The 15,949-nt window shown below is 54.6% G+C and overlaps 1 protein-coding gene across 1 annotated transcript; it reads left to right on the top strand.

Moving 5' to 3' along the window:
* The first annotated feature begins 4,341 nt into the window (after window positions 1–4,341).
* Window positions 4,342–15,729, top strand: LOC100344955 (chymotrypsin-like elastase family member 2A). The gene is made up of 8 exons (XM_017338272.3): window positions 4,342–4,384; window positions 5,309–5,397; window positions 8,677–8,774; window positions 9,813–9,941; window positions 10,381–10,517; window positions 11,884–12,029; window positions 12,932–13,084; window positions 15,631–15,729. The coding sequence occupies exons 1-8, from the start codon at window positions 4,345–4,347 to the stop codon at window positions 15,646–15,648; spliced, it is 810 nt and encodes a 269-aa protein (XP_017193761.2). The 5' UTR covers window positions 4,342–4,344; the 3' UTR covers window positions 15,649–15,729.
* The last annotated feature ends 220 nt before the right edge of the window (window positions 15,730–15,949 follow it).

Genomic DNA, 15,949 nt, shown 5'->3' with positions numbered 1-15,949 from the left:
AGCCTTGGGCGTAACAGCATCTGTCGACCCTCCATGCTGCCTGGGGAGGGGGAGGAAGAGGCGCTGAGTGACAGAATTTGAAGATATTACATCAGGTTACAGATAATTTTTTTTTTTGATGGAAAGTCTTACTTCGAAAACAAAGTTATCTCCAAAGAATTTCCTCCAACGGAGAGTGAGGACCCATTATCAAAGTCCACGGAAACCTGGACGGGGTCTGATGAAACGTTCAAGTCAAACACAGAACAAAGCCAGCAGCGGGAGGCAGCGGGAGGCAGCGGGAGGAGCCAGGAGCCTCTCCACCTGTGCCCCTGACCACCCCGCGCGCAGGTGCAGGCCAGCTGGGAGAGCTCACCAAACCGCAGTGGGCCAAGTCCACCACAGTGCTCCCTGGTAGGGATGATGAGGACGAGGAAGACAGAGAAGGATTGGAAGACATAAATACACAGGCACACACACACACACACACACACACACTCACTCAACCTAAAATGTCAAATAATGCTGCGCTCGAAGGCCCTGGGCCAGAGATTCTGCGTGATCTTGTCCCCAAGGAAGGGGACAAGCTGCCCCAGGCCACCTAATAGAGACGGAGAGTGGGCCTCCCGGTGGAAGGCAAAAGATGTGGGAAGCTGATGTCTGGGGACATCAACAGAGCCCTGATCCAGCTGTGCCTGAAGCCACTCTTGGATTTTTTCCATCACATATCTTGACTGAAGCGTGTTTGGGTGAGGTTGGATGTCACTCTCACATCGCCACAGCAGTGTGGTGACACAGCTGGGTCTATGTACCTCCTCCTATTGCACAGGTGGAAAACCTCCAGCCAGCTATCCGTGTGACTGATCCAAGGTCCTGCATCAAACCGGTATTTGTTCAGCGGCCTCATACAGGACAAACCTTGTTTTTATAGTAAAGCAAACACAGGGGCATGGAACAGAATGGCACATTCACACTAACCTCTAAGATAAAAGGAGGAGTGACAGGTGCTTGGCACGGTGGCTAAGATGCCGTGTGAGACACCCACAGCCCACTTCTGAGTGCCTGGTTCAAGTCCCAGCTGCCCCACTTCCAGCCCAGCGTCCTGCTGATGCCCGCCCTGGGAGGCAGCAGATGAAGGCTCAAGCACTTGGGTCCCCCCACCCACTTGGGGGACCTGGATGGATTTCCAGGCTCTTGGATTTGGCCTGGCCCAGCCTGGCTGCTGATGGCATTTGGGGAGTGAACTCGTAAATGGAAGATCAATATCTCTCTCTCTCTCTCTCTTTCTCTCTTTCTCTCTCTCTCTGCCTTTCAATAAAGTAAAATTAAATAGGTAAATATTTTTAAAGGTAAAAAATTACACGCTTTTAAAAGAAGATATTGGGAGCTGGCATTTTGGCACACATGGTTAAACCACCACCTGCAACGCTGGCTTCCTATATGAGTGCCGGTTTAAGTCCCGCTGCTCCACTTCCAGTCCAGCTCTCTGCTGTGGCCTGGGAAAGCAGCAGAAGATGACCCAAGTGCTTGGGCCCCTGCACCCACATGGGAGACCCAGAAGAGGCTCCTGGCTCCTGGCTGGTCCAGCCCTAGCCATTGTGGCCATTTGGGGAGTGAACCAGAGGATAGAGGATCTCTCCCTCTCTGTTTCTCCCTCTCTCTCTGCAACTCTGCCTTTCAAACAACTAATCTTTAAAATTAATTTTTAAAAATTAAAAACATAAAATACGAGACCTCAGGGGCCAGCATTGTGGCATGGTGGATAAAAGCTGCCGCTTGCAGTGCCACATCCCACACGGGAGATGGTTCAGCCTTCGAGCTCCTGAACCCGCGTGGGAGACCAGGAAGAAGCTCCTGGCTCCTGGCTTCGGATCAGTCCAGCTCCAGCCACTGAAGCCATTTGAGGAGTGAACCAGCAGATGGAAGACCTTTCTCTCTCTCTCTCTCTCTCTCTGCCTCTGCCTCTCTGCCTTTCAAATAAATAAATAAATCATTAAAATACATGAGACTTCAGAAATAGCCGTTGGAGTGACTGCTATAGATTACACAGACTCTAAGAAGAATCCAGGGGCCAGCGCTGTGGCGTGGCAGGTACAGTCGCCGCCTGCAGTGCCCGCATCCCATACGGGCGCCGTTTCATGACCCGGCTGCTCCACTTCCAATCCAGCTCCCTTCTAATGGCCTGGGAAAGCAGCAAAAGATGGCCCAAGTCCTTGGGCCCCTGCACCCACGTGGGAGTCTGGAAGAAGCTCCTGGCTCCTGGCTTTCAGATCAGCACAGCTCTGGCCGTTGTGGCCAATGGGAGAGTAAACCAGCAGATGGAAGACCTCTCTCTCTCTCTCTCTCTCTCTCTCTGCCTCTCCTTCTCTCCGTGGGTAACTCTGACTTTCAAATAAATAAATCTTAAAAAAAAAGAAGAAGAAGAGTCTAGACTGTCACAGGAGCCAGGGTAGAGCTGGGACCAGAACCCAGGTCCCCCGACTCTGAGTGCAAGGGGCTCCTGCACCCCAGCCTCCTTCCCCACTGCGGGGTCCTTGGGAGCTTCCAGGTTCTTCCCTGTGTGTTCCTTGCCCATACAACAATCCTGCGATTGGGCCTGAATTCTTCCCCAGGAAACCAGGGCCCAGAAGGTGAACGACCGTCGGAGTCCTGATGCTCCAAACTGACTGAGCAAGGACTTGCGCCCGGGTCTTGAGAGTTGCAATTTCCCGGCTGCTTCCCTGGCCGGGCCAAAAAGTTGAGTCTTTGATCGCGGCACAGGGATGGCCGCAAGCAAGGAGAGTGAGGGTTGAGGAAGAACAAGAAAGTCCAGCAGGAAACTCTGCTCGTTTTCCCACCAGCAAAGGGGGTACGGCGACACCAGGAGGGGCTGCACAGCGCCACCTCTGCGGCTTCAAGCAAGGGCTTTGCAACCAGACCCACATAGGCTCAAGTCCCCGTGCTGCCATTTGAAAGAACTGTGTGTGGGGCCAGCGCTGTGGTGTAGTGGGTAAGGCTGCTACCTGCAGTACCGGCATCTCATACTGGCACCGGTTCAAGTCCCGACAGCTCCACTTCTGATCCAGCTCTCTGCTATGGCCTGGGAAAGCAGTAGAAGATGGCCCAAGTCCTTGGGCCCCTGTACCCGTGGGAGACCCGGAGGAAGCTCCTGGCTCCTGCCTTCAGATCAGCACAGCTCCAGCCTTTGCAGCCAATTGGGGAGTGAACAAGTAGATGGAAGACCTCTCTCTCTCTCTCTCTCTCTCTCTTTCTCTCTCTCTTTCTCTCTGTCTCTCTCTCTCTCTCTGTAACTCTGCCTTTCAAATAAATAAATTAATCTTTAAAAAGAGAAAAATAAATAAAAATAAAAACTGTGTGATCCTCACAAGCCACTCTAGCTCTCTCAACCTCAGCTTCCTCTTTGACGGCCCCTCCTACGGGGTTTCCCAAGGCTTAGATGAAAAATGTCGGTGCATCTGGCGCAGATGTGGCACTGGCGATCACCACTTTGCCGTCCTTCGATGCTTCCTTTTCCCAGAAGCTCCTGCTCCGACCCCATTCAGAAGATGGAGTCACTGGAGAAGTGAAAACCTCTGTTGTTCTGAGAGAGACTACAAAACACATCCCAGGGAAGCCCCTGCTCCGGCCCACCCCTGGGCCACCAGATCCAGTCTCACGGGCTTCCTGCCAGTCCCCTCCGTAAGCATGTAAGCGTGCTCCCTGCACTTTTGGCAAATCCTCACCACGGTGTTAGGAAGCTGAGCCGGCACACACTTCTGTCCCTGCTTCACAGGTGCACAGCCCCAGGCCTAGACACTTGCAGGACCCATCCAAGGTCATGCAGTGAGCCATGGCATGGTCTACAGCAGTCTCTCCATCCCAGCACCCACCACCTCTGGGGTGGGGCAAGTCCGCATTATCCTGTGCATTGCGGGGGATGTATCAGCCTCTCCCTCTACCCACAGATGCCAATAGCCCCCCCAGCCATGGCAACCAAAGATGTCTCCAGATATGGTCAGACATCCCCTGGTGAGCCAAGCCAGCCCCGTTGAGAACTGCTGGCTTGGAATGCTGTTTGTTCCACATGCCGGGTTACTCTTTTTGTTGAAAGTGCGACTCCAAGGACCAACAATCAATATTTTTCTTCCTCCCCGATACACAGCGTAATCTCTTGGAAGCAGGCAGAACCAATACGTCCATATCCACTTTTGGCACATTTATCAAAATATTTTAGGGAGGAAATGGAAAATAATTATTTGGACACAAGCCCTTTATTCCATTGAGCTTTGAGAAAATTCCCATCTTGCGTGTTCCTGGTATCTCTCATTGATAAGCCTGCTCATAAAACCAGGGCCTTGGCCGGGGCCGGGGTAGACAAGACACACCATGATCGCCATCGTGCTGCTGTCTGCTTTGGTGGCTGGAGGTAAGCCAGGGGCGCTGGTGGACCTGGCGGTGGGACCCTTCCCCTCCCTCCTCCCACTCCCATCCACGCTCAGTCTGGAGTCGTTAGAAAGCCAGAGCAGGAGCAGGCCTTCAGCACAGTGGTTAAGTCCCTGTACGGGAGTGACTGGTTTTAACCCTGGCTGCTCCACTTCCAATCCAGCTTCCTGCTGATGTGCACCTTGGGAGGCGGTGGTGATGGCTCAAGTACTTGGATCCCTACCACCCCCGTAAGAGACCTGGGTTGAGTTCCTAGCTCCTGGCTTCAGCCTGATCCTAACTGATTCAGGCATTTGGGGAGGGAACCAGCAGAGAGAAGAGGATCTCTGTCTCTCTGACTTCCAAAGTAAAAACACATAAATGGAAATTTTTTTAAAAAGTAAGGAGAGCCAGAATGAAATTCCAAAAACAGAGCAGGACCCTGACCTCTTGGGATCCTTCTAGAACAACAAAAAGTTTTTTTTTTTTTAACAGAACCTATTTGTCCTTTAAATTTACTTTGAGGGCTTAAAAATTATCTATTTATTTGAAAGGCAGAGTGACACAGAGAGACAGACAGACAGAGATCTTCATCTGCCGGTTCACTCCTGAAATGGCCACAATAACCAGGGCTGGGCCCAGCTGGAGCCAGGAGCCAGGAGCCAGGGGCTCCATCCAGGTCTCCCATATCCATCCTCCACCGCTTCCCAAGGTGCGTTAGCACGGAGCTAGGTCAGAAGCAGAGTGGCCAGGACTCAAAGAGGCATCTGACATGGGATGAGGGTGTCCCGAGAGCAGCTTAGCACACAGACCCACAGCATCCACTGCAGAACAAAATCTCCCTGTCTGGGGCTTGCGGATGCAGCGAGAGCGCGGACACTGCTCGGGTCGCCCCTTCCTGAACTCACCGCCCTCTTCCTCTCCACAGCTCTCAGCTGCGGGCTCACCACGTACGAGCCCCAGCTCTCCAGGGTGGTTGGAGGCGAAAATGCGAAGGCCAACAGCTGGCCCTGGCAGGTGAGTCGCTCCCATGGTCCTGCACTCGCCTCCCCTCCCCTCTCCTCCAGGGCAGCTACTCGGTGGGGGTTCATCAGGGCCAACCAGTCACCAAGAAAATACACTTCTAGGCTGGCGCCGCGGCTCACTAGGCTAATCCTCTGCCTGCAGCGCCGGCACACCGGGTTCTAGTTCCGGTCGGGGCGCTGGATCCTGTCCCGGTTGCTCCTCTTCCAGTCCAGCTCTCTGCTGTGGCCCTGAAGTGCAGTGGAGGATGGCCCAGGTCCTTGGACCCTGCACCTGCCTGGGAGACCAGGAGAGGCACCTGGCTCCTGGCTTCAGATCAGCACAGTGTGCCGGCCGCAGCGCGCCGACCGTTGCGGCCATTGTGGGGTGAACCAACGGTAAAGGAAGACCCTTCTCTCTCTCTCTCTCTCTCTCTCTCTCTCTCACTCACTGTCCACTCTGCCTGTCAAAAAAAAAAAATACACTTCTAGGCCTTGGCCAAGCTCAGGGGTGGGGGAACAGTGACTTCTCCAGCGTTGGTAAGCAGCGACCCCAATACGCAGATTTACAAACCCAGTCTTACTCTGCTAGCCAATCAGATGTTTGCTTACAAACATAATTATCCCATGAACCATTCATTATCACCTTTGCAATGGTCCTTTGCTTTAAGGAACCAATCGGTGTTGTTTATGCAAACTAATCTTTAATGACAGTAAATCAATGAAACCACTGAAAACTAATTTTCCTTACCATGGAGTAGTCATAGTGTCTCAAGACTGAAATGCTGGGGAGGGCATGGCACACATATTCCATGGTAATGTTAGGCTTTACAATCGCCATAAATAAATACAGCAAAATCTCTCCTCTCTGACAAAATTGGGGCTGGTTTGGTTATAGAGAAATTATTTTAAGTCATACAAACGCATGCTTTAGACACTTTAATTCAGAACACATAAATAGCTGTGTTTTTAATTCTCTTTCTCATATAAACCAGCCTATAATGGATCAAACTGCAAGTCCCCAGGCTCCTGGATCACAGCCTTGGAGGGCATGGGACTTATATTTAGGCAGGGATGAGATAATAAACAAGTGGGTAAATTCATAAGACATCAGGCAATGAAAGACGTTATGAAAAGCAAAGCAGGACAAGGGTGTGTGTGTGTGTGTGTGTGTGTGCGTGCACATGACGGTGTGTACATATGTGTGCACACTCCGGTTTTCATGGAAAGCCTTGTGGAGAAAGTCACCTTGAGCAGAGACCTATAGGCAGTGAAGGAGAGAGCTACACTGAGACTTGGTCAAATAGCCAGGCAGGAAGAAGTGCAAAGGCCCTGAGGCAGAGTGGGCTTTGTGTGGCTTGTGCAGAGCGGGAATGGGAGCCCACGTGTTCAGACAGGGGAGGGTCATCCGAGGGTCTGAGCCAAGGCAGAATCAGACTTAGGTTTTATAAAAGGATCGTTCTGGCTGCAGTGTGGCGAGAATGTTGGGGTGAGAGGTGGGCCAAGCGGGGGAGCTGGGGGACAGTCGAGAGTGAGAACCCGTCAGAGCTGAGAGTGGTGGGGCCAGACGTTGAGGTGTAAAGGAGTAGCTCTGTCCCCATGTCCTGAGAGTAGAGCTGACGGGATCTATCCGAGGAGGGACGGGGTTGGGGGAGGGGGGGGCAAGGGTGACACCATGGTTTGCTGGTAAATGGAGCTGCTGGTGACTGAGTCGGGAAAGTCCAGAGGAAGAGCAGGTTTGGGAGGGAAATCAGGAACCTGGGCTGCTTGGTTTTGTTTGTTTTATGAAGATTCGTTGATTTATTTATTTGCAAGGCACAATGAGAGAGAGAGAGCTTCCATCTACTGGTTCACTCCCCAAATGACTGCAACAGCCAGGGCTGGGCCAGGTCCAAGCCAGGAGCCTGGAACTCCATCTGGGTCTCTCAGGTAGATGCAGGGGCCCAAGGTCGGAGGCCATCCCCTGCTGCCTTCCCAGGCGCATTTGCAGGGAGCCGGATCAGAAGTGGAGCAGCTGGGACTCAAACCAGCACTCTGATATGACAGCCATCCCAAGCAGAGGCTTAACCCACTATGCCATGACACCCACCCCGGTGTGGACTTTTTTTTAAGTATGTGGATTATTTAATGACACATCCTTAGAAAACTGGCCAAGGGAATTTGATAGCACATTATATAAAATTATCAATGTCAAATGATTATTCAATATTTCGGGTAATGAATTTTTTACAAGTAAAAGCTGATTTCAAATCCTCTAGAATGTTTCTTCAAGATACTGCCATCTGTCCTCCGCCCTTGAAGAAACACCTGCTTTCTAGAACTTCTCTGTTACTTTGCTCACCAGCCAGACTACAATGATGTCACTTTGTGTTAGTACTCACTTTCAGGCTGGGAGCTACTCAGTTAAACTGCAGAAAAAAGATGTGGCTTATAAATCTTCATTAAGAGAGGCATCTTGCCAAGAAAGAAACTGAATTAGTTACCATAACTTATACCAGGGATTTTAAATGCTAAGGAGCTGGCGACTGTACTTTGTCATTTCACAGTAACACCTCTCAGAAAGGCGGCCGTGGTGCCGGCCACCCTCGCTTCCCCACGTTCCACAGACGAAGGTACCACCAGTCTGGCTTTAGCCATGCGACACTCCAAGGCTATGTCCTAAGGAGGTGGCTTCCCCAAAAGGGAAAAGGCCAACAAATCAAATTGCAGGAAGATGTTCAGAACAGAGGGTTATTTTGGTTTTGGTTTGGTTTGGTTTGGTTTGGTTTTTCGTAACCTGTTTAAGTTTTTAGTATCTTGTTTATCATGGAATTTTGTGTTCATTTTTATTTTTCAATAGCTTACATTAAAATAATATGGATCTTGAGTACCAACTTTTTTAAAATTATTTATGCAAAAGGCAGAGTGACAGAAAGAGGAAGAGACAGAGATCGCCCATCCACTGGTTCCCTCCCCAGATGGCTGCAGTAGTTGGATCTGAGCCAGGCTGAAGCCAGGAGGGAGCTCCATCTGGGTCTCCCACATGGAGGACAGGGACCCAAGTACTTGAACCATCATCCCCTGCTTTCCGAGTTACATTAGCAGGGAGCTGGATCGGAAGCGGAGCAGCCGGGACTCACAGGCAGTGGCTTAACTGCTGCACCACAATGCTGGCCCCAGTACCAAAGTTTTTGGTGACCCCTCAAGTTTGCACCTGAAGTGAGTTGCTGTGCCCTGGTCCTGGGGCACTGCTCCCAGGGACCCTGAAGGGCAGAGAGGCCGCTCTGCCGGCTGCCAGCGCCTGTCTTCTTCCCAGGTCTCCCTGCAGTACAGCTCCGGCGGCAAGTGGTACCACACCTGCGGAGGGTCCCTGGTGGACAACAGCTGGGTCCTGACAGCTGCCCACTGCATCAGGTAACTGCCTTTCCCCGGGTCACCCAGCCTGCTCCCTGGCCAGTGGCCATAAGCAACAGTGGAGGCCCAAATGGCCTGAATCACACAGTATATAACAGAGCCTTGCAAATAGCCACTGGCTGGCTGAAATTCAAGCTTTCCAATCTATGGCTCCGTCTGTTGATCAATGAGTGGGTGAGTACACAGCACGGATTGCGTGGTCTGTGCCAGACCCTGAGGGGAGACATGGAGAAGTCCAGTTCCTGCCTTTGGGGCTACCCCATATGGCCTCTGGATCTTGGTGACTTCCCCAAGCCTCCATACCATCGCCTGCAGAAAGTGGAGTAAGAATTAAGCGTGGATGAACTGGAAAGGGCCTGGCACGTAGTACGTGCCCAGTAAGAGTTCACTATGACACATACACCACGATGAGGGCCCAGGGGCGAGAAGAGCTTCTGCTTCGTTGTCCACGGACCCTCGTCCTCCCCCACGACCTCTGCCTGTCTCCCATCAGCCCCTGGGGTTTCAGTCTGGTCAATGTCACTCCTCACAGGGAGTGGCCTCTTCCCCTACCTGCTTTCTAAGCTCCACGAGGTGATGGGGGAGCTGATGCAGACCTGGGAGTCAGGCACACTGCCTTCCCATTTGGGATTCTCACAGGTGGGGGGACTCTGGGCTCATCAGTACTTTTTGGGCCTCAGTTCCCCACCCACCCCAGAAACTGAGAGGTGGGAGATTCAACTGGAAAAGACCCTGGAAGGCAAATGAGTCCTGGTTTGTCTGCATCCATCTCATTCCCCCCAAAATAATGTAACTCTCACCATAAGCTACAGTTTACAGTCCAGCTATACTTGCTACTAGTTACAGTTACTAGGTTACATAGTTCCGGTTTCATTGTAACTGATTGCCCTGGGGCATAAAAACCCCCAAGCCCCAAGTGGTGGCTCACACCGAGGATCGAGGATCGTCCAACACCAGGCCTTGGGAGAGGAGGCATTAGGGTGTCCCTGCCCACAGAGACCCAAGGGAGCTGACCTTCTCCACGCACCCCTCTCCCAGCTCCTCCAGGACCTACCGCGTGGTGCTGGGCCGGCACAGCCTCTCCACGCAGGAGTCCGGCTCGGTGGCAGTCAGCGTTTCCAAGCTGGTGGTGCACGAGAACTGGAACGCCAACAAGCTCTCCAATGGGTACCTTCTGCCTGTGTGCACTTGGGGCTGGGGTGGCAGGGGCGTAGCCAGGAGACTCAATCCCACCCCCTTCTTTGTTCCTTCTGTAGGGGCGGGGCTGGGGGGCAGGAGTGCTGAGCTCTCACGGGGGGAAGCAGCCCCAAACATGCCTGGAGTGGGGGTGTGACGAGTGATCTGGGTCTCCGGCCAGTTAAGCCCACAGGCCTCCTGTCCACCCAGGTGCTCAGTGACCCATTACCCTGGTCCGTGCCAAGCCCTGGGAACTCTGCAGAGCCCACGGCTGTTGGGTGGAGTAGGACACAGTCTTGGCCCTCTCCCCTCTGCCGGGACTCCCTCCCTCCAAGCCCGTCTATGTTTTCAAAGAAGCTTTGCATCTGGCCTGCGGATGTGCACACAGTTGGTGACAAGGGACTCAAGCTCTGCCTCTTTGCTAACCCAGGAATGACATCGCCCTGATCAAACTGGCCAGCCCCGTCACCCTGACAAGCAAGATCCAGACTGCCTGCCTGCCGCCTGCGGGCACCATTCTGGCCAACAACTATCCCTGCTACGTCACGGGCTGGGGCAGGCTGCAGAGTAAGTTGGGAGCCAGAGCCCCAAGGCCTGGGAGGGATGGGAGGCGATGTCACACCTGCCCAGCCAGGGTGCTCTGCTGCCTGGGAGAGGCAGGATAGCAGAGACGATGAGGCTGCCTGGATTCAAAGCCCAGCTCCCCCACTCAATAGCTGTGTGATCTCAGGCACACTCCTTGGCTTCTTTGTATAATGCAGATACAGCAGTGTCTACAATGCAGGGTTTCTGTGAGGGTTGAAGGAGATGACGTGTGGGAAGGCAGCACTTAGACCAGTGCCTCGGGTACAGCAGGTGCTGTGTTGCTATGACGCAATAGGGTTATAGGGATCCCATGACCTCATCTGCGTGGCTCAAAGTCAAGTCCAGAATAATGTCTGCTCTGTGACCTCAGGCTTCTGGAGCTCCATAAGGGTCCACGGAGCCCTCACCAGCCCCTCCCTGCACACTAACCCTTCCCCCCGGGCCACCTGCACTTGCTACTCAGAGCCTGGTCAAGTGTGAGCCTCCTTTGAGAGAAATCTCGGAGGCCAGCAACCCAGGGACGATCGGCCACCAGGAGAGAACGGAGCACCTGCTCTTGGAATATTCTAGAGAGTCATGTGGATGCGTGACTGCTTTTCAGGATCACATAAGCCTGTAAGTGAGATAGCTTCCAGAGGTGCATCAAAGGCACACACATTACTGCTGCCCTTCTGACTGGCTCATCTGCAAGGACAAGAAGCACAGCCACCCAGAAGTGAGGAGCAGCTGGGGAGGCATTGAACGCAAACCCCCATTTGTCTACCCAGGAAGCACTGGGGCAGAACACAAGTCATCTGAGACAGCACCATCCAGGAAGGCGTGCAAATGCTTGGCCTGCAGTCCTGGCTCTGTCAATCACGTGTGACACGGGCCAAGCCACACTAGAAGCTCAGCTTCTCCATCTGTCCAGTGGTGCAATGTTGGTGCAGATCCCGGCAGAGGAGACAGGGGAATGCTTAGGCTGTGCAAAGCACTGCCCAAGTGTGACGTATTAGAGTGATCCCGGGGCGACCACTTAACTTCTGTGGGCTTCAGTGCTAGTTCCATCTTTCAAACAGGAACAAACATTTATCGTGAGGAAAGCATGTTTTGAAAAACCTAGCGATGTGGTGAGAACACGCACCCTTGTGGTTAGTAGCGGTGGTACTAATGGTAGTAACGGTGGCAGCTCTTCCATACCATTCTATACCATTCCAGAATATTCTTCCCAATGTGGAGACTCCAAACGCCACAGGTTCACTACATAAGTGGCAGCAACCCATGGAAGGAAGGGCCGGAAAGAAGAGGCCTGGGTAGAGCCCAGTAGAGTCCCTTTGTCCCTGTAACGCTTCTCCCTGTTCTCGTTCAGCCAACGGAGCGACCGCTGACATCCTGCAGCAGGGCCGCCTGCTGGTCGTGGACTATGCCACCTGCTCCAGCTCCAGCTGGTGGGGCAGCTCCGTGAAGACCAACATGATCTGCGCTGGGGGCGACGGCAAAATCTCCAGCTGCAATGTGAGTACACAAGCTCAGGTGCCCCTTCCACGAGGAAGCGTGGAGATGGGGGTCGGGAAGAAGTTCGAGGAGCTCTGGTGAGCAGCCTCCTGCCTCCTGCCTCCTGGTGGAAGCATCCAGAAGCAGCCCTGGGCATCGCAAAACCCGAGCTCCATCCTGTGGTCTCGATGTTTCGGGGTTCTCCCCGTAGTGTCCACCGCATCACTGCTGGGATCCCGTTACTGTCTTCCCTCCTTGCTCTGCACAAGAGGGAGCCGGGGCAAGTACTCTCAGGGCTAGGGCCTTTCTATGCTGGCTCGTGGCTCATCTGCGGGGTTCATCCCACTAATGCCCACGGTGTCACCTCAAGAGCACTGCCCCCAGAAACTTCCTGGAGACAGTGCCTTAACCAAAAGCAACTGCTGTCTGGGGGACACATGGGAAGGAGCGTCTCAGGCCCTGCAGATCACCCGGTGAACCCGCACTCTCTTCCCGTGGATACCTGCACCCAGGACACTGCCTCGCCATGGCAGGCAACAGCCATGTCGCTGAGCACAGGGCAGCTGAACTCTGGGCCCCTGCCTCGGCCCCTTCGCTTACTGCCTGCACAACCTCGGGCAGGCCAGCACCCACCCGGGTCTCCAGCACCGTGTCCTCAGGGAACGAGGAGCCCCAACAACACTCACCTCCCCAGCTGCCACGGGGACTGAATGGGCAAAGGCAGCTATAGCGCTTAGCTCGGCTCCGGGCCCCCAGGGAGGACAGCGTGAGTCCTTGCAGGTTTTACGGTGCACACAGATTGTCCTGCCCTGGGCCACGCTGCGCTGGGATCCGAGGTGGACGGATGTGGGTGCTTTGAGAACAAAGCTTCCACCGGCAGCCCCTTCCCCTCCCTCACCACTCCCAACCCTGCCCTTCCTTAGGGGGACTCAGGAGGCCCACTCAACTGCCAGGACTCCAGCGGCAAGTGGCAGGTGCATGGCATAGTCAGCTTCGGGTCCTCCCTGGGCTGCAACTACTACCGCAAGCCCTCCGTCTTCACCCGGGTCTCCAACTACAACAGCTGGATCAACTCGGTAAGAAGCACGTGCGCCCCCTGGAGGAGGCTGCAGACCTGGCCAACCACTGCAGTGCCCTCCCGCCACCCCCCACACAGAGACCCAGACACAACTTTTGCTAAAGTGGAGTGAAAAGGAAAGTGGCAGGGGTGTGTCCTTGTCCAAAGAGGGTTGACACAAAGGCCACCCCTCGGGGCCAGCGCCGCGGCTCACTAGGCTAATCCTCCGCCTTGCCGCGCCGGCACACCGGGTTCTAGTCCCAGTCGGGGCGCCGGATTCTGTCCCGGTTGCCCCTCTTCCAGGCCAGCCCTCTGCTGTGGCCAGGGAGTGCAGTGGAGGATGGCCCAGGTGCTTGGGCCCTGCACCCCACGGGAGACCAGGAAAAGCACCTGGCTCCTGGCTCCTGCCATCGGATCAGCGCGGTGCGCCGGCCGCGGCGGCCATTGGAGGGTGAACCAAAGGCAAAGGAAGACCTTTCTCTCTGTCTCTCTCTCTCACTGTCCACTCTGCCTGTCACAAAAAAAAAAAAAAAAAAAAAAAAAAAAAAAAGGCCACCCCTCGGACCCTGGGAGCATTTGGTATTTGCTTATCTGTGGGTGGGGCCAGAACCCACCAACCCGGACTAGAATCAGTCATACTTATCTACAAGGCCCAAAGCCAGAGAGCTTGAGCTCCCCTAGTGCATTCGATATTGGCAACCAGTCTCCCTAAAGCAGGGGTGGGGGTCATCCGGCCGCAGGGACCCCTTGACATGTGTAGGGGCTGGAGCAAGTGAGAGCTGTGGTGTGTGTGACAGAATCCTCCTAAAGTGACGCTGGCGTCTCGTCTCATGGCTTTAATGTGCAGAGACTGTTCCGATGAATTCCAATGACACTTCATTAATAGAACCCGAAACACAGCACGTGGCTCTCCCAAGCTTGTCCATTAAGACTGGCCAGCTCCTTGTCCTTTTGTCTGTTGGCTGGCAGTTCTGTCTCAACAGGTGGTCACAGACCCCAGAGATGCCAAAAAAGTTTGGTGGAAAAAAAGGGGAAAACCAGCAAGAGCAGGGCCACTACTTTTGTTTGTTTTTGTTTTTTGTTGTTCTTGTTTGGTAAACTGGGGGAAGCCATGATTCAGCTTTGGTGGAGGGACATCTGAGGGCAGCCATTGGAGGCCCACTGGCATTTCAAAGGAGCCTGGCCCGAGACGGACTGGCCGGAGCATGCCTGGGGGCCTGTGCCCAGCCACATCCTAGCTCCTCTTCCAGCCCCCGCAGCTGCGGGAGTCACCGTGCAGCTGGTCCTGGCCCCACCTTGGGGGCCCAAAGCAGAGCCCAGGAGCAATCGTCCTCATTTGTTGTCCCAGCGTCAGCTGTCGCCAGCCACAGCCGGGACCCAAACAGGACAGAGTGGGCCAGAGCCGAAGGCATGGCCAGATGGCAGAGGGGATCCAGCGGGCAAAGCAGAACGTGCGAGACAGCTGGGCAGAGGCCCCGCGTTCACAGGACTGTAGTCAGGGCAGACACACGCGCCCGGCTATGGGGTCTGGGAGCGGGAGCACCAGGCAGCCGGCTGTCCTCCGGGGCCACCGTCCAAGGCAGCTGCACAGGGGCAGGCAAAAGCCTGCACAAGGCACGCCATGTGCAGCTCGGGGTCACTCGCCCGGGAGCACCTGCCTGGATAACCCGAGACGGGTGCCAACAAAAGGCACGGACAGAGAAGCAACAGGACGAGACAGGTGGCCAAGGGCATTCATCCCTTCAACAAACATCCCTGAGTGACAGCCGCACACGCACCTCCAGCATTCGGCTTCAGTTTTCTTTTCCAGAAGGCAGCAGGCACTCCTTGCAGAAATATTAAAAATACAGGAGTGTGTCAAGTGAAAAAGTAGAGGCCCCTTCATCTCACATCTTCAAGTCCGCTCCCCAGGGTTCATCCTTGCTCACGGGCCTGTGGGTACATCTGCACGTGGACACACAGTCTTCTGACCCACAGTAGCAGCGCCAGGGGCTCCTCCCTATCACCCCCAAGTCACTGGACTTGTCCAGGCACACAGCTGTGTTGTGCTGGCAAACAGCTCCGGACTACGCCCCAGCGTGAAGACAGTGAATGAGGCTGCCGCCTGCCTCCGATTCTTCCCTCTCCCGTGGCTGCCAGGGCGCACCTCCCCGCCCCCGCACGTGGGGCTGAGCACTGAAGCCATAGAGGCCCCGGGCTGCCACATCAAAATGCTGCCAGAGACCGCTCACAAACAGCGTCTCCAAGCAGCTCCAGCCTATGCAAATGAGATCTCCAGCCACGCCTGTCCACACGCTGGGCACCAAATGTGCAGGAGTTCACAGGCACCCCCGTCCGGGAGCCCACACGGGACTCTTTGCCCAAAGACCCCAGCGGACTGATGAGAAGCTGTGGCCACCTCCCCTCCTCTCTCATGCGGTCACGGCTCCTAGACCTGGAGCTACTGCCACTCTGGCTGCCCGCGAGTCACAGGAGCAGCGGGCAGCCTGGAGGCCACACAGGAAGCGGCCAAGCATGGCTCTGTCCCCAGACTAACTGCATTGTTTTCTTGTGTGTGTCCTGCAGGTGATCGCAAAGAACTAACCAGGGAACTGCCAGTCACGAAGCACGAGGCGGCTCCATGACTGTCAGACTTGGGAAACAATAAAACAGCTATGAAAATCACATCTGGGTGCGAGCCTTATTAGCAAACCGCCCTAACATCCGGGGCCTTGAGAACAAGAAATGGGCCGGGGTCAGGGCAGCCGAGAGGAGCTCAGAGACAGCACTAGCATCGCACTGATGCCGGCGCAGCCACACGGCAGCCCGGGGGCCTTGCAGCCAGGGCGGCAGGTGGGTGGCCCTGGCAGGTGCTCAGGACCCTGAACCCCGGCCAGGTCTCTTC

This window comes from Oryctolagus cuniculus, chromosome 7, assembly GCF_964237555.1.
Source record: "Oryctolagus cuniculus chromosome 7, mOryCun1.1, whole genome shotgun sequence".
Classification (NCBI taxonomy): domain Eukaryota; kingdom Metazoa; phylum Chordata; class Mammalia; order Lagomorpha; family Leporidae; genus Oryctolagus; species Oryctolagus cuniculus.
The sequence above is the reverse complement of the archived record's forward strand: the minus strand, read 5'-3'. Positions and strand labels throughout refer to the sequence as shown.

Coding starts and splice junctions, on each gene's coding strand:
- LOC100344955 (XM_017338272.3), top strand. CDS start 4,345: ATGATCGCCATCGTGCTGCTGTCTGCTTTGGTGGCTGGAG. Junction 8,775..9,812: donor ACAGCTGCCCACTGCATCAG/GTAACTGCCTTT, acceptor CCCCTCTCCCAG/CTCCTCCAGGACCTACCGCG. Junction 9,942..10,380: donor GCCAACAAGCTCTCCAATGG/GTACCTTCTGCC, acceptor TTGCTAACCCAG/GAATGACATCGCCCTGATCA.